Here is a 27703-nt window from a genome sequence, read left to right as displayed (position 1 = left end):
GCAGGCTTTGTTGGGGGAATCAGAACATTCTTTAAGAATTTAATTGCTGTCAACAGTTCAAGCACTAGGCAAACGTTCTACAATTACAATTACAGCAAAACATATAGGGACTTTGTATAATAAATCATCTACCACCAGACATTTTTCCTTCTTGTTTCATTGACACGTTGCTGGCTGCAGCCCATTTTGGGTGTGGAACAATCTTCTGGTGCACCCTCTAAAACAGATATGAATACGGACGTGACATCCGTAGTCCCACCCATGGATTGCACCAGAAGATGTAGAGCAGGGGCCTTGGCAGGAGCTGCACCAGCCCCAAGGGCCTAGCCAGTGCCTGCATCACCAGCAGAGGATCAAGGAAAAGGTAACCAGGAAAAGGAAGGAGGGGGAGGGAGTCTGTGTGTGTTTGGGAGGGTGGGAGGGGAGGAGGTTGAGGAACCTACAGGTAAGGGGGGAACAGAGTTTCTGTGTTAGGGTTGAGCGGTTCAGTGCAGTTTGGCCACCTCAGCCATCACAAAGCCTGAGGTGGCCAGCACCATGGCGCAGAGAGTGCTCAACACTACGCATGTTTGCAACTGAGGGAGGGGGGAGGAATAAAGGAGGAGCTTGGAAAACCATCAGGTAAAGGGGGAGGGAAGAAAGTCTGTGCATGTGTATGTATGTTTGCAAGAGAGGGATGGGGCCTTAACCAAGTAGGCTCAGAGAAGATATGTGTTCCACATACCCTGAGAGTCAGACTGTCAGTAGAATTTTTTTTTTAATTTTGCAGTTCAATAAACATAGCTACATAAATATCATTTAGGACAGCCTATCAAGAAAATGAATGCTCTGAGGTGTGTCAGAGCCTAACTAATGAAAGTAAGGTGCTAAAATTAGTCTTTAATATTAGATTAATATTGTTTTAGGCTGCCATTCCTCTGGCCTATTGTGGCAGTTAAGAGCAGCAGCCTCTAATCTGGAGAGCTGGGTTTGATTCCCCACTCCTCCACATACAGCCAGCTGGGTTACCTTGAGCCAATCACAGTTCTCCCACAGCTCTCTATTATTTTGCAGGGTGAGAAGAGGAGGGTTAGGTGATTGTAAGCTGCTCTGAGACTCCTTCAGGTAGTTTTAAAGGTACAAAAAAAACCCAGCCCTTCTTCCTCTTTTATTTGAAATCCCAGGGTCTGTGAGATTTTGAGAACTAGAGATGTAGCTTGATTTTTAAATATGAATACAAGCAGAGCAGTAATGACAAAGGAACCTTCCTACAGCAAAAGAGATCCACTGCTTCATGAAGTCAGGATCCCTCAAAGAGCGCTAAGATCGAATGACAAGAATTTGCACAGGGTGCCTGGCCCCAAAGAGGTGAAATTGGCCAAAACCTGTCTAGGGTCTTTTCTGCTGTAGCCCTACATGGCGGAATGCTCTACCGAATGAGATCAGAACCCTGCAGGACCAGTTCCACAGGGCCTGTGAGATGGAGCTGTTCTGCCAAGCTTATGGCTGAGGTCCTGAAATAACACGAAGAAATTGTTGGCCTGTTTAAGAGCTCTATATAAAGGTAAAGGTATCCCCTGTGCAAGCACCGAGTCATGTCTAATCCTTGGGCCCTCTAGCGTTTTCATGGCAGACTCAATACGGGGTGGTTTGCCAGTGCCTTCCCCAGTCATTACCGTTTACCCCCCAGCAAGCTGGATACTCATTTTACCGACCTCGGAAGGATGGAAGGCTGAGTCAACCTTGAGCCGGCTACTGGGATTGAACTCATGGGCAGAGCTTTCAGGCTGCATGGCTGCTGCCTTACCACTCTGCGCCACAAGAGGCTCTTTTAAGAGCTCTATATAGCCCCTCTCAATTTAGAAGCCATATTAAAAGTCCTAATAAACAGGATGGGGACACAGGTTTTGTACCAATTGAATTATTAATTTCTAATAAAATTTATTTATTGTGTTTGAATACCTCCCACCCATAAGGAGCAGGGCAGTTCACATAGAATGTAACAGAACAATACATTAAACTCACTGATTATTGTGAATGAAAGGTAACCGCAACAACAATAAACAGAGAAATAACATTCAACATAATGAACAATCTATCAAGCCCATGGTTGGTCCGCTCTGTCACATGTGTTCAGGGAGGAAGTCTCTGGGCCCAGATGTTTAGTTTTGGTGGACCTCAACCAAACGCCTGATGGAGAAGCTCCCTTTTGCAGGCCCTGAAGAACTGTTTTAGCTCCCTTAGGGCTCTGATGTCCTCTGGGAGGGGCCCAGGACTGGGAAAGCTCTGGCCCTCGTTGAGGTCAAGTGGACTTCCTTGGGGCCAGGGATCACTAGCCGGCGGAGCTCAGGGATCTCTGAGGGGCCGTAGGCAGAGAGGCGCTCCTTCAAGTACACTGGCCCAGACCGCGAATTTCAGGATGTACATTTTAAACTTTTCTGCAAGCTGCCCTCAGTCTCCAAAAGCAAATCAACAAAACTGCACAGGGTGCCGCACCTTTCGGCAAACACCGCTCTCTCTCCCCCTTGCCGCGCTCTCTCTCCCCACCGCTGGCCGAACCCTCCGCAGGCTCCGGCAGGTCTTTCACCCTCCGCCCGCCTCTCCCAGCGATCAGGTCCCGTTGGGCCCGGCAAGATGGGCTCCTCAGAGCGAACAGGCAACGGCCGCCGAGGCTTAGCCGCCAGAGCGGGACGGCGAGAAGTTGGGCCACAAAGGGGAAGCGGGCAGGGGGCGCGCCTGAGCCCGCCACGAGCGGTCACTGGAAGCAGCCAAGCCATCGGCGCCCGCTCCCGGCACAACGCCACGCGCGTGCCTTCGACGCAGGCCGCCCCTCGCGAGCGCGCGGGAGTCGCAACGTCATGCCGCACCACCCCCTCCATCCGCGCCACGTGACGGCCGCTCGCTCCTCCCCCTCCCTTCCCCCCCTTCGGACCGTTGTTCGGCAAAGAGCCCCCTCCCCCCCTCAGCGCCACGCCAGCGACCTGGAACGGACGAGGAGACTGCGGCCGCACCGGAAGTCCAAACGGGGAAAGAGAAACGGCACTTCCCGATCTGCACCGCCGGGCAGCGAGCGTGGAAAAGATGAGGCAAAAGCGACCGCGTTATTATTGTATCGTCCCCCTCCCCCCTTTTTTTCCAGGACACTGTCATGGCGGCGGTGACACGAACGGGTCTTCACGTGACCAGAAAAATGCCCGGAGACTGACGGACTTCATCACGTGACAGGGTAGGTGTCACAGGGGCTGTGGGCGGTCTTCTTGCCACGTGACCAGGGCGCGCCTCTGCTGTGGGAAGGGAGAAAGCGCTGCTTCCGGTCACGTGCTCCGTAGCCGCCGAGCTCCTTGGTCGCTCCATGGCCTGGGAGGAGAAGGAGGAGGTCAGCTCCTGAAGCTGTGGGCGAGCTTAGAGCGGCCCCCCTTATCCAGTGAGGGCTTCTGCATCCGGCCCCCGGAGCCGGTGCTAGCTGCGGCCCATCCCTGCCGCCCTCACGGCAGGGAGTCTGGCTGGATCCAACGGTTCCGGGCTTGGAGGCCCGGCTCGCTGGTCTCCGCTGGAAGACAGGAGGTTGGTGCGAATCTGTGGGTTGCCCCTCTGTGCTGTATGAAACTGGGCAGTGTGAGTGTCGCCCTAGAGTTGCCGGAGGACTGCAATGTGACAAGGGAAGGGGGCACTGATCCTTTTTACTAGCTAGTCTTTCTTCCTCTGTTCGTGAAAATGCTGCGGTCCATCAGTTTCTCAGTCTGATCCTTGTTGGTGAAGGAGGGACCTCTACAATTGTTCCAAAATTTTGATTGTGGCAGGGCAAATCTTGATGTGGGGGTGTGGGATCATAGTGTGGAATGCTCCTGATTTTCTTCTGTGACCTGAAAAGAAGATAATCCTTCTTTTCTGAATGAAGTTATTGTTTTAGATTTTCAAAGATGATGTTTGTGTTCTGAAAAGATTGCGTAGCATAAATAATAAAAATAAGGGTTTTTGATGATGTTAGAATGTTGATTTTTGATGCTTAAAAACCATTTATTAATAGTTTTTTTAAAACGTGAAGAAGGCAGAAGCACTTTATTTTAGAGAGAAAAGATTCCGGGGGTGATTGTAAAGCACTTGCTGCTTAAATTTCTTTGTGAGATAATTTGGGAGGGTATATTTATCTTGTTTTCTAAAGTGTATCACGTTTATGAGGGCAAGTGCTTTCATTTATCAAACATTGGTGGGAAAATTATTCAAACGGTTGCCTAAGAGGAAGTGCCGGGACATGACAGGCCATTCAATCAGAGTGTTCTTTATTTCCTTGAGGTGGGGGAGAAAGTTCTTGGACTGATATGGAGCCTTGGTGTAGGTAGGCTGTGGTATACTTGTGGGTTTTCTACCTCCTTGTTATTTTAGGTCTCTTAGATTGCAATCTCTGCAACGATTGGTTTCCTCTACAAATATATTAACTTTCAAAAACAAATGTGTGGATCCTTTTATGTCCTTCAAAAACCCTGGGGGGAGTCAAATTGGAAATGAGCTTTTCGGTATTTTAATATGTCTAGGAGCAAACATGCCTACCTATAATGTCAGGAGGATTTGACAGGTGAGACAATATGATTGTTAAGAGGTCAGTGAATTTTAATTTTTACATGTGTGTTTAAATAGTACGTACACTGATGGGAACTGTATAGTATAGAAAGATATTCAGATAAGGAGATGTTTTGTATAATAAACATATATGCAGAAATGTCTTATATAATAGTCTACCAAGTAAATGAATGATTTGAGCTGTTTCAAAACCCGGCTCAAAGGAAAATGACTATATCTAACAGAGATATATTGCATGAAGTCGTTCAGTCGTTCAGCCTGAAGGATGCCTACCTGGCTCAATCAGGGCCTTTTCGGTCCTGGCCTCTACCTGGTAGACTGAGCTCCTAGAAGATCTCAGGGCCCTGGATGGAACTATCTCAGTTCCACAGGGCCTGTAAGACAGACCTCTGACACCCAGTGTTAGTTGAGACCAGGAGGTGGATATTATCTAATACAGGGGTATTCAACCTGTGGTCCTCCAGATGTTCATGGACTACAATTCCCAGGAGCCCCTGGGCAGGGACTCCTGGGAATTGTAGTCCATGAACATCTGGAGGACCACAGGTTGACTACCCCTGATCTAATGAACCCTCCTCTGTACAATAGCAACCCCCCCCCCTTTATAAAAATCAGATGATGTGGCTGGAGAGTTTGAGATGTATTTATTGGTATAAGCGACCAATACTGTTTTATGGTGAGTAAAAATAATAATATAGAATGTGCTTTGTTTTTATTGTAATTGTATGTCCTTTAATGGTTGTGAGGAGCCATGAACCAGATGGACTGAGAGCGGTGGGATAAAAATCAAAGACAGATTGCTTAAAATAAATAACATAAATTGATTACATGTTGCAATTTTATTATGATATAGAATTCTTATTTTAAATGATGAAGCACAATTTATTTTGTTGCTTTTAGCTCCAGCAGCTGAACATGAAGAGAACAAAATTAATAGTTTTTATTATGAGTTTAAACAAAGATTGAAGACCATTCTTGAGAATGGTTTTCTTGAAAATGTATGCAGATAAAAAAATTCAGTGAAATATTAAACATATATACGAGTAATGTGGTTTTCACTTTTCTCATGCACTTTCTTTTTCAGCTTTCAAAAGGGTATTTCACTTAAGTTGTGCAGTGGATAAATGTAAATGATTAAATTAGAAAACAGATTATGGATTGGATCCCAGCTCCCCAAAAACACTTCTGCTTGAAAAACAGTGGAGGGAAATTCTGCCAGTTCTCCCTTTCTGGTGCATAATCCCACATTACATTTTGTACCATTCCCTTAAAGCAGGGGTAGTGAACCTGTGGTCCTCCAGATGTCCATGGACTACAATTCCCATGAGCGTTTGCTGGCAGGGGCTCATGGGATTTGTAGTCCACGGACATCTGGAGGACCACAGGTTCACTACTCCTGCCTTAAAGGTTCTCTACCCCTTACCAAATTCTTTGTGGGATAAATAGGGGCTGTTGTAGGGAAAAAAGGTGAGAGATTTTGTGAGCAAAGCTTGGAAAAGGACTCATTGCTGAGTGGTAGCTAGAACTATTCCAAAGTGTGAAGCCATTTTCCAGCTTAAGTGACTCTTCATTATACACATTTGAGTAGAACTTTGTCTAAAAAACACTTCACTAATTCCAAAAAAGGGAATACTTCATAGGAGTGTTTTCAGAACTTCCCAATTTTCTAATTCTTGCATTGAAAAATATTGAAAGGAAATTCAAGGAGAGGCATTCAAGTCTCTAGTTGTCAGTTCCTATTGAATGGAGTGAAGTTGATAATGTGATACTGATATCAGTATAGTCAGCGCTATTTTAGTGACAGTGCTGTGATTTTCTAAGTATAGGACTTTGGGTCAATGAAATGAAAGTTTTAACAATGTCACATTGTTACAAAATGAAATGTTTTAACAAAATTCAAAGTATATCCATTTATCAACAGTAAAATTTCTGTATTCTTCCATGTGCATACAATTAGGAATGCAACTATAACAGTAAAACCTCACAGGATTATGGACCCTTGGGAAGTAAAAGATTTGTCTGGGCAAGTGATAACATTTAGGGATCTTGAGGAAAGCTCTGGTTCTTTTTAAAGGGTGTTGACATTAATTTAAGCTGAGACATGTTTCAACATGTCTTTGATCGTGACTGGAAAAACAGAGAACCAAGCTATCCTTGGAGGTTTGTGGAGGATTGACTTGTGAAAGGAAAACCATGGTTTATGAGTGCAACAAATTATTTGAAGATGGTACTGCACAATTTAAAATTTCACTAAAATTATTCTTTTCTGATAAATACATAGCAGCTTTAGAAGTTACTATTATATGGCATATAAGAACCAACTCTTCTTCTCAAGTTACTGTTTCCTGACTTAACTTCCTTGAAAATCAGTGTCTTGTGAATTGGTACTCTCACTGCAGAGAACTATAAGTATATTAGCAACAAAGCCCATTGTATCTAACAATACAATGGGCGCTAAGACCCCCCTGCCCTGGGCAGGCCAGGCAAGGCTTCCCTCGCAGCCTCCAAAAAGCCCGCTCAGGCCTTGGCTGGCTTTTTCAGGGGGGGGGAGTGCTGGCGGGGACTCTGCTTCTCCCCCCTCCCAAGGCCTGCCAAGACTTCAACAGGCCTTTTCAGGGGGGGAGGGGAATGCTGGCAGGGACACCATTCTTCCCCACCATCCCCAAAATGCCCTCCGAGGCCTCCGCAGGCCTGGGAGGGGGGAAGCACTGGCAGGGATCCTGTTACAAGGCCTGGCAAGTCCATGGCCAGAGCTGTTCAGGGCAGTGGGAGTGCTGGCGGAGGCTCTCTCCATCCCAATCCCACTGCCCCCAGCCACAGCCCTTGACCCTCTGCCCTCCTACCCAGCTCCAGCCGCCTGCCTACCTTACTGGGAGCTGGCACTTCTTCCATATGGAAAATGTTGGAGGGGGACACTGCAAGGGTGGGGCATTCCTCCTGATTGGACCTTCGTTGGATAGCCAGCCAATCAGGGATGGTACAGCTGGGACAGCCTCCCTGATGAATCCCTGCTTCTCCCAGCACACTCCTACTTTTTATTAAGAGGAACAGACTTTTCTTCCAGTGTTCGTAGTTATTTATGGGATACAGCAGATTTCCCCAAGAAACCTCAGAGAGAAATGTTATGGTAATGAACACACAGAATTGCAGTAAGCAAAATTAGAAGGACTATATGAAATGTTTAGCAGTCAGATATTGTAGTATTCTATATGTAATAGAAATAATTAAGCATATCTGTTGGATCCTATGATTCCATTCAACCTAATAGAAGATACTTCTTCCAGTAAACAGAATTTGTGCTATAGGAGGGCTCTTTGTTTAGATCCATCCCATAATGCAGTGTGGTAACATTAATAGCATTTACTGGTATAAAACTTATCTTCTGGTGGTCCTTTTTTGAACTGCATCTTGGTCATCAGTTGCTCAAAGCTATTCCAAGGAAATCCATGTGATACAACTTTTATTGGATCCCATGCCTCATTTCATTCACAGAGGGGGCACTTGTATTCATAAGAATTCCTTCTGTTATCTTCTCCAACTACAGACTCCCAAGTTTGTATGCACTTACGGTTCCTATTCGTCTACTGTAGTGTGACGGACCCAGTAGGGTTCAGTGGGAAGAATTTGAAAGAAATGTCTATTGACATTTTGCCTCCAGTAATTCAAAATATTGTTTGTTCCACCTTCAGTCTTCTATAGCTTTCTCAACTTTTTTTTACTGTTGAGAAATACTGGCAATATTCTTCAAGCTTCAAGAAACCCCAGAAATGTCATGATCTTGCAGAATATGGTTGGGAATGATAGCTGTATATATGCCCACATAGGGCCACTCCCAGTCTAATAATCTGCCATTGGGGATCAGGTCCGCATGATCAGATGTAATCCTATTGCAATAAATGTTTAACAAATTTTATATAAAAAAATTAAACCCCACTCATTCAGAAAACCCTTCCAAGGCTGTCAAGAAATCCCAGGGTTTCACAGAACTCTGGTTGAGAAAGTCTAATCTACTAGATTTAAAGTGATCTCCATCCACCAATCTTTAGATAATCTAATCTAACCTGTGTGGTCATTTGACAATCTGTTCAATTTCACTGTCAGTGGTGTTCCTTGTTTTCTGATTTTTATTTCTTTGCGCTGTTTATAGTCCACTGTTATAGAGACTCAAGATGAATTTCTCAAACATAACAAACTTTTCAGATATAATTAATACTGGGGAAGAAAACCTCCACTGATACCAAGAGGTCTTATTACACGTTTTGTTGTCTAAAATAGTATCTACATTCATTGTTTCCTAATGCTTACAAGGAAAACATATAATTGGAATTTTGCAGATGCCAGAGCCATGGGTAATATTTTAACAATGAAATACCACTGGTTACATAAGTTTTTTTAATACTAAATTGAAATTGGCTTTTTGATAAAAAAAATATTATCAGATAAATTGCTGCATAAATTGCAGTCCATTAGCACCTTAGATACCAGTATGATGCTTTCTAGATTCCAAACTCCCTTCATCAGATCCCTTCTAGAGTCAAAACTCCCTTCATCTCAACCTCCTACCCTGAAAATCTTTTTGGTCTCTAAGGTGCTGCTAGACTGAAATCTAGCTGCTTTACTGCACACTAATATAGTTATTCTCTGAAACCAGTTACGTGCAGTAAGAGTAAGCAACAAACAAGAAAGGAATCTTAAATAAATACAAATATAAATAAAATAAATTTCCAGCACAAGTTTTTAAAGTAAATTTTAAGATTGTCACCATGAAAACTGGTCTAAAATAATTGTTGGGGTCTCTTTAACGCAGTACACAATAACCATTATGGCGACATCATCTGAAGAGGTGTTACTAATAGTCAAGAAAGTGCGTCAAAAGAAACAGGATGGAGCTCTTTACCTCATGGCTGAAAGAGTAGCCTGGGCACCTGAAGGCAAAGACCGTTTCACAATCAGCCATATGTATGCTGACATAAAATGTAAGTAAAAACCTTTTCTGGTGAATGCTCAACATTTATTTGTGTGATTTAGAACAGTGGTCCCCAACCTTCATCTGGTCGGGGACCGCCTCCGGGGGTGGGGGAGAGCCAGCGGCCTGGCTGCCGCTCATAAACGTACATGCACATTTTGGCCACCAGGGGCGCAAATGCGCATGCGCAGCAGTTCCGCGCGTGTGCGTTAGCGTCGCTGGCGCGCCGGCTGCCGCACCGGCTCCTGTGCCGGCCTCTTTCCCCCCCCTCTTGCTGCAGGGGGGGAGGCAGGCGTGGCCGCTGGCGGCCCGGTACAATGGCCTTTGCGGCCCGGTACCGGGCTGCGGACTGGGGGTTGGGGACCCCTGATTTAGAATACTGAAAAATTCATCTCCTGTAAGATACAGACCTGATTTATGAACCACTTTGTACTTAAACTGGATCATCTACAAAAGGACAAGAACATAACAATAGTGGAACTGAAATGTACAAAGAAAACAGCAGACCAGTGGCACCCTAAGAACTAACATGATTTATTCTAGCTTAAACTTTTGTGAGTCAGCACTTCATAAAGTGCATGAAGTGTTCATATATTGGGCAGATACATTTAAGAATAAACTGTGAAGGGGTATCTTATAAAAAGGGACCAATTCAAAACAAGATCAATCAAGAGAGTTATCCATTCACAGTGAGTGAGTATCACTATCAGCATTTGATAAAGGCAGAGTTGGATTGACATAATTTAGGAAAGTGTATGAAAAAAAGATTTGGTTATGGAAGTATAGAGCCCTACTTGAACTGAAGTGTCAAAGAATTATTGATTACAATGCACATTTTCTTTGAAAATGTGGACACTTTACATAGACTTCCCAAGCAATCTGCTTCTAAGGTTTCATTGTGATCACATGAGTGCATGCTACATTAATAATTAAACATAATCACATAAGGGGAGTATCCTCTGTCAAGCTTTTTTTCCATGGCTTGGTCCCTTGATAGGAGAGATGTCATATCCCAAATTACTGCTAGGGTCATCTAGAGCAGTGGTCCGCAATCTTTCCGTGGCTGCAGACCACTGCCACGGGGTGGGGGGAGAGGGCGACCCAGCCCCCCGTGCATGCACGGCAGCCACATGCATGCGCGGGGCCACAAACGTGCACATACAGCAGTTTTACTGATGTGCGGCACCGCCACACATGCCTGTTTGCGGTCCCGCTGGACGCAAACAGGCACGCATGGCAATTCCACGTTTGCGATGTCGGCAGCCGTGGCTCCCTCTCCCCACCCTTGCAGCGAGAAGCTCACCGGGCCACGAGCAAATTGGCCACGGAAGCGGCCGATTAGCTTGTGGCCCCGCAAGCTTCTTGCTTCAGAGGGGGGGGGAGGCGGCTGCCGGCATGCCAGCATCCGCAGCTCCCTCTTCCCCCCCTCTTCTGAAGCAAGAAGCTTGCCGGACCACAAGCTAATCGGCCGCTTCCGTGGCCAATTTGCTCACGGCCTGGCGAGTTTCTCGCTGCAGGGAGGCCGGGGAGAGGGATCTGTGGCCCTGCACTAGGCCAGGGGTTGGGGACCACTGATCTAGAGCAGCCATTATCAATCTTTTTTTGGACACAGCCCTTTTAAGGGGCTCTTCTCAGGTTCCAGGGCCCCACTGCAGTAGGCTGGCTGCATGCACAGTGAGCTAGGCTAAAAAAGGTCTAAACTAAAAGTGAAATAACAATACTTGCCATACTTTGACTCATATAAGCACTACAGATTTCTAGAACATTTGACCAAGAGAAGCATGTGCGTTCATTTTTTTCTTGAATGCATTAATTCAAGCACACACAAAGGAATGGGTTACATTATTTCTTTTTCCCTTTCTTGCAATTCATGACATCATATGTGACAAAAATGGTATTTCATTGGTTTGGTTATCACGGCCCCTTATTAATCCTTTGGGTCCCCCTTCTCACATCTTCCAGACTGTAGCCTCCTTCAAATGTGCTAGGGCCCCCGAGGGGCTGTTGAGAATGGCTGTTGTAGAGGTAGATGCTTCATTGCTATTAATTATATGGCTGTTTTATTGGAAGATTTGTCTTTTTGGGATTCATCCCTGCGAAGAAATATATAGAAGGACTCGGGGATTAATGGAACAATACAAACAGCTACAGACAGAAGCTGTTGCTCATTAATGAGAGTTTCTGCCTTGTATGTGTAAGGACCATAGACTGTTACCTGTACCATGTCTTTTAAGGAGTTTGAAATAACAGTCCAGCCATGGCCAGTTATTACTCCTTATTATATGTACTGTTACTTTTTATGGCAGTTCTCCTTGGACAGAAATGGGTTTTTTGAGAGAGCCGCTCTTACAGTCTTTTTTTTTTTTAAATCTAGGTCAGAAAATTAGCCCTGAAGGAAAAGCTAAGATTCAGCTCCAGTTGGTATTGCATGCAGGGGACACAACCAACTTCCATTTCTCTAATGAGAGTACAGCAGTGAAAGAGCGAGATGCAGTAAAGGATCTTCTTCAGCAGTTGCTACCCAAATTTAAGAGGAAAGCTAATAAAGAACTTGAGGAAAAGAACAGGTAATAAAGGTCGTATTTAAAAAGTGAGAAATGCTTCATGGTTTGGAAATCTTTGCTACCCAGTATCTTGTGATGACACAGTATCTTGTGATGAATGAGCCTCTTGTGGCGCAGAGTGGTAAGGCAGCCGTCTGAAAGCTTTGCCCATGAGGCTGGGAGTTCAATCCCAGCAGCCGGCTCAAGGTTGACTCAGCCTTCCATCCTTCCGAGGTCGGTAAAATGAGTACCCAGCTTGCTGGGGGGTAAACGGTAATGACTGGGGAAGGCACTGGCAAACCACCCCGTATTGAGTCTGCCATGAAAACGCTAGAGGGCGTCACCCCAAGGGTCATACATGACTCGGTTCTTGCACAGGGGATACCTTTACCTTTATCTTGTGGTGTAACTCTGTGACTTGGGATTCAAGTTTGCTGCTCCAGGAGGAGAAGTGAAGGAAGATGTCTCCTGATTTTTCTTTCCTTTCCACAGTAGTCCTCTGCTCTGATCTGTGTCATGCTATGCTGGAATATCCTCAAACTTTAAATCTTTTTGAGAATGCAGTTAGGTGGGGAAGCTGTTGCAGGAGCAGAACTCCATATGGATACTGGGATTGAAGCCAGTATTTTGTTTGCTTGCTTGTTTGTTTTATATTTGAATTTTTATTCCCCCTCTCTCTATAAACTCAGCCAGCTTTGGTTGGTTTAATGAAATAATTCACATTAAAATAACATTGTCATCTTATTTTGGGGTTGGGTATCAGGTCTACTTCACTATTGAATGGTGAAGCATGTAGCCTGAGTTCTTTAAAAAACATAACAAACCCTGTATGTGTGCTAATATAACACATGAATAAGCATTATGAGCTGTTTTAAATATTTGAAACTCATTGAAAGGTAATTGAATGTGGTGAAAGTGGTATTCTGAGTTATTTCAGCTGTATTCATCTGCTTTACTATAAGAGTGGCAGATTATGAATGGTAAAGTCCAATACATCTAAAACAAAGTAGATTGACTGGGGGGGGTGGTCTGAGGAAGGGAAATAGTAAGTGGTGCTGTTTTAAGAGTTATTCAGTGCTATGATTTGTAGTATTCTCTTGTGCAAAGACTACATAACTCATCCAGGAAACAGAAAAGCATTTTTTAAATTTAATTTGGCTTTTCTCATGGTGTGCTCTAGTATAAGATGTAAAATAGCCCTTTCATGAGCTCAAGTTACTTTATTTGGAGACAGTTGTTTAAAGAAGATTAGATCACCATCCTTAGGTGATAAAATAAAGATTTCATTTCAAATTACCTTAAGTAGTAGTAGTACTAGTAGCATGTTTATTCGATCAATAGACCCATATAAACAATACATCTACAGAAAACTATAACAATTAATAATTTTGTTGGGAACAAAAATATTGTGGGTAGGGAGAAAAAAGGGTTATAACATGTAAAGAAGAAGGGTGAAGAAACCTCAAATAAGTTAACTACAGGGACAAAGGAATCAAGGAGTCTTCTTGAACAGACTTTAAGAAAAAAAACAAATTAATTAGATATTCCTCATTAAAGTCCAGACACTATTTGATTCATCTCTACTATATTATAGCTTTGTATAATATAATACAGTTAGGTGTCAGCATTATCTTGCTGTACATATATGGAGTGTGGGAGTATACAGTAGCTTCCTTCAGATGAGTCCCATTTTTCATTTTTTCTTTTTAGTTTGCCTTTTGAAATGTTGTTAACTTATTGTCACTTGCACAGAAATTCTAGTTTCTAGAATCTAGTAAAATATTTCAATTTAATATTCCCATACTGCTTTAAATCTTCTCTTACCAGAATGCTGCAAGAAGATCCTGTTTTGTTTCAGCTTTATAAAGATCTTGTTGTGAGTCAAGTGATCAGTGCTGAAGAATTCTGGGCCAACCGTTTAAGCATGAATGCTGTAGATAATTCTGCATCTAATAAGCAGGATGTGGGCATTTCTGCAGCTTTCCTGGTATGTTCCTTGTCATGTGTGTTTTTAATTGGCGAAAGTAATCTTTTTCACATGAAAGTTTGCTATAACATGTGATGTAGCTTTAAACTTGAAGTGGGAATGTTCTGTGACAATATATAAACTTGGTATTGCTTCCATTCTACATTCCATACTACATACACTGAAGGCAAACATGGTTAGGATCACACTGTGTCTTTCAACACAGCCATGTGGCAAAACAAGCTAGGTCAAAGAGTCCAGTAGCACCTTTAAGTTGAACAAAATGTTATTCAAGGTAGAAGCTTTTCATGTGCCTGCACACTTTGTTAGATAAAAGGGGGGAAAGGATTCATTTTGAAATTTGCTGCTTCAGAAGGAAGCAAAAACACCCTTTAGGGAAATCCTTCAACATAAACAGCGATCTGTAAACAAATGCCTGGGGGGTGCATTTGTCCTGCCCCCCCCAGTACTTGAACATATTATTTGATTGATTGATTGCCTGCCACCCCCAAGACTGGCTTGTGGCGGGTTACAGACGTCCAGTAAAACCCCCAGTAAAACCCCATTAAAACGGACAACGAATATAATAAAATCCAACTTATGTTCAGTTCCTACTCCCTTGATGCAATGTAGCCATTACTTACTGCTGGAATAGAGAGCAGAGCAGGGAAGCAAGACAAGCAGCATCTGAAGGAAGAAACTTGCTCATGAGGAGACCTCCAGGCTACTTGCTTCCCACGCCCAGAACAAAGGCTTCTAGAGGCAAGGAAGGCATCTGACATGCGGGTGGCAAACGTGGGGCTCTTGTTATTGCTCCCCAGGACAGCACCAGTCATCAATATGTGTGTGTACACACTGTACTGTCTCCGAGTGGGCAGGAGCTGGGGAGGCACTGAAATCTCACACGCACAACAACAAGAAGGCAAAGCATCAACCCCCCCCCCCCCAACTACTACATCCAATCAGAAGTTGAAGGTAGTAAGGCAGGGCAGGCTTTCTTTTTGTATTGTCCTGTATCGGCCACTATAGTATTTAGTTCGGAGAGGGCTGCAGCACTGTGGACTTCTTTTATCTTCCTCCTCTTGGCACTGGGAAGTAAATGGCCCGGGGGGGGGGCAGTGTGCAGAGCCCCTGAAAGTGCTGCGTGGTTAAACTGGCTAGGCAAATGCTAGGTGGTGATCTAAAAATCTTATTTGAGAGCTGGTTCTTAAACAGCCAAGTGTGTATTTTATTCCCAATCCACCACCACCTGCATTCATTTTAAAAAACAAAACAGGCAGGCATAGAATTTGACCTAATAATGATTTTTGAGATTGCCACTGAGTCTTCATAAGGATGTGTACAGAACACTTGGGGTTACATAATATACACAGGGCACTGGCTTTATGTAAGCATAGCATAGCATTATAGTTTTTAAAATGTTTCTGATGTTTCTCTTTTTGTAGGCTGATGTTCGACCTCAAACAGATGGATGCAATGGCCTCAGGTATAACTTAACTTCAGATATCATTGAGTCGATATTTAGGACTTATCCTGCAGGTAAATAATCCGTTTTAGTGCTGAATTCTAGTGTCTTCCATGTCCATAAATGTCTTCTTTGTACTCCATGTGTTGCCTTGAAGATATATTCCCCCTTTATTGTTGTTGTTAGGTATGAAGTCATGTCCGGCACATCGCGACCCCATCGACAATGATCCCCTTTTATACAACAGTTAAATCGTGAAATCATTATTTGCTCTTGGTCTAGCATCTTGTTCTAGGTCTGATAATTATCAAGACAGAGAGAACAGTGGAGCAGAAAAATATTTTTGCCTTGTATGCTTCTGTCTTGTCTCTTTCCCTACTGAGAAGTGACCTTTACAGAAAAGTGGGAGAGGATTTCATAGCAGAATGGCACATTGGAAGTATTCCAATTGCAATAGAATGCAGGAGGGGAGCTCTGGAATGTATTGGATAGAACTAGAATTCCTCCTCAAGCTTCAGGCATCCCAGTCATGGCATGCAGTACTCTCCCTCAAGCTAAGATGCTGAGTATTTGAGGAAGTGAAAGAATTGACTTGCCCCTTGATCCTTCAGTTAGTATTACTACTGAGTATGACTGGCTGTTAACTGAGAATACAATGCTAAATGTGCTGGACAATTACCAATCTAATTTCCAGTGTCATTATTTTAAAATATATACCATATCAAACAGGGTTCCATAAACTCCTGTGGCCACCTGATTCCTAGAGAAAAAAGGCATAGAATTGACATCCATTAAAATGTCAGATTCACAGCATAAAAGTGATATAAATGCTGTAGATCCTAAAGAGTGTAATGGGACATAGCAATTGGCCTCTAAAACTTTGTGTTTGAGTCATCAGTGTGCTAATATTTGAATGGTTGGTACCAGGCAGTAGAGACATAAACCAGGTTAATCTGAAGTGACTTTTCTGAATGGGTAGGACAAAATTTGAAGATTGAAACTTCTGCCATTTTGTTGACATAACTTGGAAGCCCTTTATTTAATTTTGTTTGTTACTATTCTTTTCTAGTCTATGATACTTTTAAAATGTGCATTGGTATGAGCTACCATTATATCTAATTTTGAAATTGAAATCTGAACCCATATACAGGCAGTGGAAAAAGGTATTACTTGCCATTAGTTTTGTAATTCACTCCCCATATTTCACTTTATCCAGAATGCCGAATTGTGTGTATGAGGAACAAACCTAAAACAATCATAACATTTTGTTGTTAACATACCTTTGATCTATTTTAAGTTATACTATGCATTGCAAGTGTTCATTTTTATGTTTCATATTTACAGTAAAAGTGAAATATGCCGAAAATGTTCCTCATAATATGACAGAGAAAGAATTCTGGACACGATTCTTCCAGTCTCACTATTTCCATAGAGACAGGCTGAATGCAGGATCAAAAGACCTTTTTGCAGAATGTGCCAAAATGGATGAAAAGGGTATGTTTTTATTTCTTGTTGGCAAGTACTAGTTTGAGTATCTAGCTGAGTTTCAACATCAGTCATTTAAATAATATATAATGGTCTCACTTTTTAAACACTGTACCTAAGAGTGAATAAGTGCTGAAATTAGTAAAGTATTTGATGAAGTATTAAACAATGCATTTCTCATTCCTTCCTAGTGTGAGTTAGATTATTGAACTCATAAAACAAATTGAAATTAACCAAAGTAGGTTCTAGAGATTTAAACTGCACTTGCTTATTTTCAGGATTGCCACCCTCATGTCTGTAGTATGGAAGCTACTTAGCTTCTGTTAGGATTGTATGCTTGATGGTTTGTACATTCAGAAGGAGGAGAAAAGACTCCTTCTTGCACACTTTACAAAGATGATTCCAAAATAGGGAATTACATAATGCTCGTGAGAATTTCATAGTATGGATATCATGTATCCATAAAAGTGAGATTGCATAGGCCCTTTGTTGTTGTTAGTTGCGAGGTCCTGTCCGAACCATCGCAACCCAATGGACAATGATCCTCCAGGCCCTCCTGTCCTCTACCATTCCCCAGAGTCCATTTAAGTTTGCCCCAACTGCTTCAGTGACACCATCCAGCCACCTCATTCTCAGTCATCCCCTTCTTCTTTTACCCTTTATTGCTCCCAGCATTAGGCTCTTCTCCAAGGAGTCCTTCCTTCTCATGAGGTGTCCAAAGTATTTGAGTTTTATCTTCAGGATCTGGCCTTCTAAGGAGCAGTCTGGGCTGATCTCCTCTAGGACTGGCCTTGCAGTCCAAGGGACTCGCAAGAAGAAGAAGAAGAAGAAGAAGAGTTGGTTCTTATATGCCGCTTTTCCCTACCCGAAGGAGGCTCAAAGCAGCTTACAGTCGCCTTCCCATTCCTCTCCCCACAACAGACACCCTGTGGGGTAGGTGAGGCTGAGAGAGCCCTGATATTCCTGCCCGGTCAGAACAGTTTTATCAGTGCTGTGGAGAAGTGGAGTCTTCTCCAGCACCAGAATTCAAAAGCCTCAATTCTTTGACACTTGGCCTTCCTTATGGTCCAACTTTCACAGCCATACATCTCAACTGGGAATACCATAGCCTTGACTAAATGCACTTTTGTTGGCAAGGTGATGTCTCTGCTTTTTAGGATGCTGTCTAGATTTGCCATAGCTTTCCTCCCCAGGAGCAAGCGTCTTTTAATTTCTTTGCTGCCGTCCCCATCTGCAGTGATCTTGGAGCCCAGAAAAATAAAAGCTATCACTACCTCCATTTCTTCCTCATAGACCCTAGGCAGCTCAATTCAATGCAAAGCAAACTCTATTTTCTGTGTTTCTAGCACCCAATTACATCTTGATTTAGAATACATTTATCAGCTTATGTACTGTGGACCTATCAGGAATCAGAGGGAAGGAGAAATTCCATTCCCACTGTTTTGTGGTTGCTTTCTGCTCCTGACATGTTGTTTGTTTACTTCCTTACCTTATATCAGCATTTGGGATTGTTTAGAAAACCAAAAGTAGATGTGATACTACAAAGTTTTTTACAGTTGTGATATCTGAGCTTAGACTTGTACAATGATCACTTCTTAGTTCAGGTTTTTAAACTTTCACATGATTCAGATTTTTCTGATAAACCTAGGATCCCATCTCCCACCAGCCAGCCATATCTGATTTCATTATATAGATTTTTTTTAAATTGATACTGGGAACCTATGTTCAGACTTACTTTTGGGGAGTTATACATTTTTATAAAGCTGATTGTGGAAATTAGTTAATATATCAATTGTTGGATATTAATATTTCATGACTGTTGCGCCCAACTTGTCAAGCATAAAATATTTTTCAAGATTTTCAGTCTTCAAAGTATAATTCTGTTGTGGGTTTTTTTTTTACATGTAGGGTTAAAGACAATGGTGTCTCAAGGGGTGAGAAATCCTTTATTAGATTTAACATCTTTAGAAGATAAATCATTGGACGAAGTAAGTACAAGTGATTTAAATTATAAATTGTAAAGCATACCAGGAATGGGCTGAATGTATGTCATTTATGGGTGATCCACTGCCTGATTTCTGGTGTGTGGTCTAAGCAAGCATACTAAGCATCTTGCAAGGATTGCTGATCAAAGTGCATCTTGATCTGGCCTAGCAAGGCATTTATATTCTATGGCAAGAGTACAATACAATACAATACAATACCTTTATTGACATAAAGCAGATAAGCAGGATAAACAAAGTTAGTCAGTACTTGTACTAGTTAGTACTTGTACTTAATACAGATGAGTTATGTTGTAGAAATAGATCCTAAATGTGCATTTTTATTTGAAAATTAAAAATTCATTTGTGGATCCAGGAAAATTGAGTTCAAAAACAGACCATACAAAGCTTATCTCTGGAATATATACTATACAAAGCAAGTAATTTTCTAGTATTCACTTCCCCATGGTGTCTAGATTCACTTCCACATGTTGTCTCAGTATGATGCACTTTACACAATTCAGAAACTTCTAAAGCTAGCTGATAGTTGCAGTGAGTCCCTTCTTCTAGACAGAATTCTGACTGCATTTGCCTAAGGAACCATGGCTTTGTGGTAGAAGGTCTGTTCAGTGTGCAGAAGGTCGAAGTCCAAACTCTGGCACTTCCATTTAAGAGGATGAAATGGTAAGTGGTATGAAAGAGTTTTGCCTAAGCCTTTGGAGAGCCTTTGTCACTCTTAGATAGTACTGAAACATAGACCAGTAGTCTGACTTAAATAAGAGTTGCATCATGTGTCATGCCTTCTTGTTTAGTTCGCTTTCACCTGCCACAGGAATAGCAGCAGGAATAGCAGCATTAACGCACTTTTTTCCAAAGTTATTTCTCTGAGATGTAGCTTTTCATTTTCAAAACAAAAATCTAAGCCTATGGCTCAGAAGATTACCTCCATTACATGATGTCAGTGCAGAGGGAAGCTGTTTTCAGCTGACAAGCACAGTCAGTGTGTCTTGTATTTGGTAGGGCTGCACACTGTGCAGACCTGTGTCTGAGATTTATTAAGCATGCAAGCTGCAGGTCATCCATCATCGTCTGGGAAAGAGCCCTCTGAGGGCAGAGCTGACTGATTAATACCGACTGTGCAGAAGCCACATGCCTGGGTCTTGACACCCCCAATGGCAGGCATATCAGCTTCAAGTCTGGGGTTGTTGGGGGGGGTAGCAAAACCCAGCTCTCTACTACCAAGTCAGCATGAGGATAAGTTCCACAAGTGTTGAGCTAGTTTTCTATGTTTTGAGAGAAGAAGCACAAGGGAAAGCACCAATTGAAGGCATTCTTAGCAGCAGATTCTTTCCTGGATCACTGCCAGCCTCTGCTGTGAGAACTTCCTTTGGGGTTTCTGCCTTCCAGTTACAGATCTGCTGGAATGAATTATGGAACTGCATCAAGTGGGTCCCCTTTGTTTCACCATTACTTCAAGTTATGCTCCTAGTGAACACATCATTGTGAGGGTAGGATTCCCCACTCCCAACAGTCACCCAGTCAGCTATGGTCACCACAGACAAGCATTTGAACTACCAGCTGTCTACAAATCATGGTGTGTCATTCTGTCCCGGCTTCAGGATAAAGCAGTGTAGGAGGCCACAGACAATACAACCATTGTGTAAACAAGACAACATCTCATCTGTTGCCTTAACTTATTTACCTTGCAACCTGTGGCAGAAATACATCAGGTACAAGGCTTCTTTGTTTACCCTTAATGGGCGGGTGGAGATAATATTTTGGCTGCCCCTGGGGGACAGTTTATCTACAAGCTGTATCCAGGTGAGACTGACACAATATTCCATTGCTAGGGTGCATCAGAGCTCAAGCTGTTTAAACCAGCATTTGCCAATGCATTTTGTACCAGGGCATGCATTGATTACAGCTCACTGGGTGACACTTTCCTCCGTTTGGATGGGATATCCATTCACTGACATCCCTCCTACCCCTCTCATATACAAGGTCATCTAGAAGGTATGATACAAACTGAAACTTGATTCCATTCCACTGCCACCTAATCACTCCACATCAGCTAAGACAACCTTGGTTGACCAGTGTCCTTAGGTTCCAGATTTCCTGTTGACGGCAGGATCCTGCCATCAGACATCCTCAATCTGATAGCTTAGAGGGTATGTCCGCAAAATTGTCCTCAAATGCCTGAGATAACTCTGAATGTGGGAAAATGGTCCACTAGAACAGTGGTCCCCAACCTTTCTGAGGTTGGGGACCGGCAGGGCATCGGGGTGCGGGCCGCGCCCACGCATCGGGCCGCGCCCGCATGGGCGCAGCCGGCCCTGATTCCCTCTCCCCGCCCTCCCGCAGTAAGAAGCTTCCCGGGCCGCAAGCTTGCGGCCTGGGAAGTTTTTTACTGCGGGGGGGGGGGCAGGGAGAGGGAGCCGCGGCCCGGCGCCATGGCCAGGCCGCGGCCCGCAGGTTGGGGACCACTGCACTAGAAGGTTCTACAAGTGCTACTGATTTGCAGCTAGGAACCTTATATAGGGCTGCATTCTAACGTACCAGTCCGGTCTGCTTTCTCTAAGTTTGCAATACTCTCAAAGACTGTCCGGCTGCCATCTGTGCCTTGCAGCCTCACATTCAAGGCTGAGCGCTTTTCACCCAGACAATGGTAAGAAATTCTTTAAGGACCTGATAAGGCTTTATCCTCCATAAATACCACCAACACCTGCTTGGACCTTTAGCTTTTCCGTACCCATATCACGTGGAAAGCTTGAGCCCTTAGCCACATGCATCCTCAGACTGCTTTCATGCAACGTGGTGTTTTTAATGATTGATAGGCGAGAAAGGTCAACGAACTCTGGGCTTTGCATTCAGCTCTTCCTTGTCTCTAGATCTATAGGAAGAAACTCATCTTGTGCCACATGTAGTCTTAGGTATTCATCTGAATGAGAACTGATCTTTCCTGCTTACTTTCAAGCCTAACCAGAGGGCTCTGCACTCAGAAAAAAGGACAAATAGTCTCTCCAGTACCTTGGCCACTGAGTCTCGGATACCATTAAGCTCCCCTACTAATTGACCCACAAACCTCTTCCTACAAAACCTTGGCCCTCATTCCACCAAAGCTGTTAATGCATCCTCTGTCTACATCAGTGGAATTATTCCTTTGAGCCCTGAAGAACAATCACTTGGCCCAGCCTTGATGTCAAAGCAGTGCTCAACATTCTCATCTTGATGCACCTGTAGTGGCTTCCATGTATGTTAGTTTGCTAATGTATACTCATCAGCAGGTCCCAAAAAGTTAAAACAGATTGCTTACCTATAACTGCTGTTATAAATAAATAACTAGTTATTTTTGTAGGCTGCTCTTCCTAAAAATCTAAGAGCGGGGTAACAGCATAAAATAGATAATCCATCAGAATATAAAATCATATCTGTAAAATTATATAATAGCTACCAGTAAAACTATTTAAGCTGGAGGGGTTGTCAAATCCTTGGAGGGCAGATCTTCCCTCTGTTTCAGCAGCGAGGCCTGCCCTTGATGGTCCATCAAAGGCTTGACCATAGGCCAGCTGGAAGAGCTCCATCTTGCAGGCCCTGCAGAACTGGTTAAGATTCCACATGGCCCTAACCTCTTTTGGCAAAGCTTTATCTGTATATTCACATGACCTGCCCTTAACTTGCTGTGGGATACTGGTTTTTGGAAGGAACTGAGTAGGAAGGTGTGATTCCTCATTAGGGATTCATATTTGTAAGTATCTTCATCTCTTGTGGGAGATGACTGTTCCATTCATAAAAGCTAGCTGCAAAAGCTTCAAAATCGTTTCTCCGCCCAGGCACAAAGTCCATCAGTCTTAACTGTACAGATGACCTCTTCAAGAAGAAGAATTTACAAATAGGCAACTGGCTTCTTCCCATTCATTTACTGGAAGTTGAGGATAGCTGTCTGTCCTCAAAGCAGGTTTTTGTCTCCAGAAAGTAATGCCTTCAGAACAATCATGATTTTGATGCTAGTTGTGTGTATTCTTGGCATGGCTTTTGTTTTGCATTGTTAAGGGATAATTAGATGGTGGTCAGTAGTCATGTTATGTATCACTTCATCAAACTATGGTGCAAGGAACCTAGTAACAGTTATACTTCAGGGTCATAGTCCCCACTCCAGATCACCTAGTAAAAAAGGCAGTAATTTTGATTTCAGCTTTTTCCATCATGTGGGGTCTCATTCAAAGGCATCATAATGGCTTTTTCTTGTAGGGTTATGGTGCTTCCTTGGGACCATCCACATCCAACTCGATCAATAAATCAATAAAGGAGAGTAGCAATGCTGCCATTATAAAACGCTTTAACCATCACAGTGCCATGGTCCTTGCAGCTGGACTCCGGAAACAGTGCGTATCAGCAAAGAACATATGGTGAATTTTAAAAGTAACATGAGATTTAAAGAGCTAGAAACATTGATTCCACTTAAGTTTATTGCAAGAATTTTTAACATGGAAAGGCAAATCACCCTCTCAAGACCTGTAATTTTAATGATTTGACTAATTTATAATATACTGAAAGCAAAGAATGAAAAAGAACGTTTTTCGGTTGAGGTAGGTAAATCTGGGCATATGAAGAACTTGGCCCTCAAATACAAGGGCATTGTTAAGCGCATGTGTTAAGTGCTATCAGGTCCCTTCTGGTTTATGGTAACTTTGTGCATTAATAACCTTCAAAACATCCTATGATTAACAACTGTGGTTATGCACATTAAAGGCAGTGACTTCCCTGATTGAGTTAATCCATTTCATGTTAGGTCTTCCTCTTTTCCTAGCATTTTCTTTTCCAATGAGTCTGGCCTTCCCATAATATGACCAAAGAATGATGGCCTCAGTTGGGTCATTTTAACTTCTAGGGGGAGAGTTCAGGCTTGATTTTCTCTAGAACTCACTCATTTGGTTGGTTTTTTAATCCATGAGATCTATAAACTCTCCTCCAGTTCAAAACCACAGTTCAAAAGAAATCTGCTTTCTTCCTGTCAGCATTCTTCACAGTCTAACTTACATATCCATGAGGTATAATACTGTGGTATGAACTATCTTGAACTTGGTCATCGGTGACATATCTTTACATTTGAGAATTTTTTCTAGCTGCTTGATGGCTGCCTTTCCAAGCTCAATCTTCTCATTTATTTGGCGCTCCCCCCTCCATCTTATGATGAAACATCAGTAGTTGTTTAATCCCACAAGTCATTAGCTTTTGTCTTCTTGATGTTCATTTGTAATCCTTTGGTATTTTCTGATTTACCTTTCATCAGTAATCATTTTAAGTCTTCACTGTTTTCTGTCAGTATTGTAGTGTCATCTACCTAATCTCAAATTGTTAACATTCATTCCACCAATTTTCATTCCACTGTCATCTAAATCTAATCCATCTTTCCTTACAAGATGTTATGCATATAGATTAAAGAGACAGGGATATAAAATACATCCTTATCTGACATCTTTTCCAATTGGGAACCATTCTGTTTCTTCATATTCTGTCTTAATAGTAGCCTCTTGTCTTGGTACAAATTATGCATCAAAAGAATTACCCCCCTCTGACCTGATCTTCTGCAATCTATTACCCTGCATTCCAAGTTCACAAATTTTGATTGCTGTCTACCTGTTTCATGTTCATTATGCCTTCTGTTCATATTGTTATATACGTTTTAATATACTAGTTCTACTTTTCCATGTACACTGCCCCGAGACATCGCAATGAGGAGTGGCATATAAATCAAATGAATAAAATAAATAAATAACTGGCACACCCATTTCTTTTAAAATTTCTTGGAGGGAATACTTGAAATAAATCTGTTATCTTGTTCTTCACTGGATTCCTTTTCTAGTCTTTATTTTGTCCTATTGAGTTAATGTAGTTCCATGTTGATCTTTCAGCATATCTAACTGCTTTAAATTTCCCTTTGATTTTTTGGAACTTGTGAAACACCTCTCTTGTTCTTTCAGTTTTGTTGCTGTGTTTATTTTCACTAGTTGCCTCGTGACCCTGGTATTCAGAGGATTAGTGCCTCTGAATGTAGAGGTTCCTCTCAATCACCATGACCATTAGTTATTGATAGACATCCTCCACGAATCTATCTAATCCACTTTTAAAGCTGTTTATTCATATGGACATCACTCCATTCTCCGACAGCAAATTCCACATTTTAATCACTCTGAGTGATTACTGCACATCCTTTCCTCTGCAGCCAACGGGAACAGCATCCTGCACTCCTCTAAGTGACAACCTTTCAAATACTTAAAGAGGGCTATCATGTCCCCTCTCAACCTCCTTTTCTCCAGGCTGAACATTCCCAAGTCCCTCAACCTATCTTCATAGGGCTTGGTCCCTTGGCCCCAGATCATCCTCGCCGCTCTCCTCTGTACCCTTTCAATTTTATTTACGTCCTTCCTGAAGTGAGGCCTCCAGAACTGCACACAGTACTCCAGGTGTGGACTGACCAGTGCCGTATACAATGGGACTATGACATCTTGTGATTTTGATGTGATGCCTTTTTTTTGTAAACCTCTATCATTTGGTCATCTCTTTTCTGAACTGACAAGCCCCAGATTCTTCAGTCTCTCCTCACAGGGAAGATGCTGCAACCTCCTAATCATCTTTGTTGCCCTCGTCTGCTCTTTTTCCCATTCCCCATTTTGAGATATGGTGAGCACAACTGGACACAGTATTTCAAATGAAGCTGCACATTAGCTCTATAAGGGGCATTACAGGATGAGCCATTTTAGTCTCAATCCTTTTCCTAATAATCCCTAACGTAGTTTTATCTTTAAAATCTTCAGAAATGTTGTATTTTTGGCCATGTGATTTTTAAAAAAATTTCTTCAGCTTTATTCTAATTTTTGGTATTATTAATTTATGGTCAGTACAAAAATCAACCCCTGGTCTTGTTTTAGTGGAGAGAATAGAGTTTCTCACATACATTGCTTCCAATTATTTTATTTTATTATTTATTTATTTATAAAATAAATATATTATTTTATTATTTATTTATTTAAATATCTTAATTCAGTCCACCTTAGTTCGTTAACTCAGGATTGCAATGAATAAATGTTTGGTCAATTTCTTGTTTTACAATTTTGAGCTCACTTTGATTCATACTTGATTCTTACATGTTTTGTTGTAAATATTGACCATCTTTAGACTTTCCTGAATATTCTTTCAGTTTTAGTCCAGTTGTTTCATTGTAAGGTGTAGAGAGGCTGAAATGCAACTTTTAATCAGATGTTCTGTATATCGGTTCAAAAGATTGCTAGTGCATTTAAACTTCCCTTTTAGTGTTTCATGTATATGCAAAGAAAGTTAAACCACATGGTTCCATGATCATTGTGGCATATGCCAGCTTAATAGGAACTAGAAGAAATTCTAAACCTTGAGATATGTGAAACAATATATTGAATCCAGCAGTCAGTCGGAAAAATATGCTGGCAAATGCAAACTTTTCTCATAATCCCCTGCAACCAGCAGTTCTCTCTAACCTTGGGAGATGTGGTGATGGAAGAGAAGTGAGGGTGATTTTTGCACCCTCCCTCAGTGTAGTGCTCCACAGCCTCCCCTACATTGCTGTTAATTCACGAGTCGCAGGCATCAGACTGGTGAGCAGGGAGGGAATGTCGGAACAATTACATTATCATTGCACTTATGAGTCGAGCATGCCCCCCTACACTGTCTTCTCTCCCCTTCTGAGCTGGCTTCCTTCTCCTGGTCTTTGCTTCAATATTAGTACTGGTAAACTGTGCTTAGTAGCACATTCCCTCCAAGGAATAGCTTGAAATAATCATTTGATCCTGTTATAGAAGTAGAGAAAGAAGCCCCCATGTATTGGATTAGGGAGTGCATGAAGCTACAATGCTCTTTATCCATTGGCAGCTTCTGGCCTTCCAGAGAAGTCCTTCAAGGATTGCTTCCAGAAGGGAATACTCTCCAATACTCTTTCCCATTTCTTCTTGGGTGCATGCTTTACAATTGTAGGAGAGGTGGGACTGGAACCCAGACAGTGTTTATCACAGAACTCAGGTGTAGGGGCAATGTATTGAATAACTTGAGAGAAACTAATATATGACATCATTTGTGGTTTTCAGAGAAGCACAAAATGATCACTACAGCGAGACCAGTAGCATGGATGGAAATTCCAGGGATTCAGATTTCTTTCAGCCACCAATAAAAAAGGTAAGGCTGCCTTTGCAAATTCTAAAGGAGCAAAATAAAAATTATGTTTTAGGAATAATTGAAGATACATCACGTGCATTCTTTAAGATAGAAAATGATGTTGACAACGTTAATTATGTATCCAAAAATCTTGACATTGTTTTATCTTGTAGGTAAAGCTGCAAGAGTCCATTGAATATGAGGATTTAGAACATAAAAACAGCATTAAAACTATTGCACTAAACTTAAAGAAATCAGATAGGTATGTTTTGTGAATAAAAGTAAGCAGCTTGGAGGACAAAAATGCTCTTTAACTGTATTGTTGTGCATTCAAACATCACTGTGCCACCAGACTTTTTGCTTTTCTATGACTTTCCAGTTTTTATAAATCTCAAGGATTTCATCTCGTAGATGCTTTGTGTTGTAATATTCACAATGGCTTGAATTGTTCCATTTCTCTTGCTTGCACTGGAAGAAGAAGCAATCTCATCCAAGTCGGCTCCTCACTGCAGCCCCCTGTCCAGTGTTGCTTTTTGTCCTCACAAATCCCAGATTCCT

General features: G+C 42.3%; 2 protein-coding genes across 5 annotated transcripts in view; one reads left to right on the top strand and one right to left on the bottom strand.

Annotated features, from left to right (window-relative positions):
* The window catches only part of HPS5 (HPS5 biogenesis of lysosomal organelles complex 2 subunit 2), a 42463-nt gene extending 39329 nt beyond the window's left edge, over nucleotides 1–3134 (bottom strand). Inside the window, exon 1 of one of the 2 annotated variants that reach the window (XM_077321580.1) lies at nucleotides 2961–3134. The gene's annotated coding sequence lies outside the window, so the exon portion shown is untranslated. Of the gene's footprint in view, nucleotides 1–2475; nucleotides 2832–2960 lie in introns of those variants that run through there. The other variant, XM_077321579.1, reaches the window with a different exon arrangement.
* The window catches only part of GTF2H1 (general transcription factor IIH subunit 1), a 34121-nt gene continuing 9471 nt past the window's right edge, over nucleotides 3054–27703 (top strand). The window contains exons 1-10 of one of the 3 annotated variants that reach the window (XM_077321583.1): nucleotides 3054–3205; nucleotides 9365–9533; nucleotides 11898–12090; nucleotides 13894–14053; nucleotides 15478–15571; nucleotides 16842–16991; nucleotides 18891–18970; nucleotides 23213–23346; nucleotides 27079–27166; nucleotides 27319–27407. In XM_077321583.1, coding sequence (XP_077177698.1) covers nucleotides 9380–9533; nucleotides 11898–12090; nucleotides 13894–14053; nucleotides 15478–15571; nucleotides 16842–16991; nucleotides 18891–18970; nucleotides 23213–23346; nucleotides 27079–27166; nucleotides 27319–27407 — 1142 coding nt within the window. In that variant the 5' untranslated portion in view covers nucleotides 3054–3205; nucleotides 9365–9379. Of the gene's footprint in view, nucleotides 9534–11897; nucleotides 12091–13893; nucleotides 14054–15477; nucleotides 15572–16841; nucleotides 16992–18890; nucleotides 18971–23212; nucleotides 23347–27078; nucleotides 27167–27318; nucleotides 27408–27703 lie in introns of all 3 variants that reach the window. The other 2 variants (XM_077321582.1, XM_077321581.1) reach the window with 2 other exon arrangements.

The sequence above is a fragment of the Paroedura picta genome, chromosome 2 (genome assembly GCF_049243985.1).
Source record: "Paroedura picta isolate Pp20150507F chromosome 2, Ppicta_v3.0, whole genome shotgun sequence".
Lineage (NCBI taxonomy): Eukaryota > Metazoa > Chordata > Lepidosauria > Squamata > Gekkonidae > Paroedura > Paroedura picta.
Note: the sequence above shows the minus strand (reverse complement) of the source record. Positions and strands in the feature narration are given on the sequence as shown.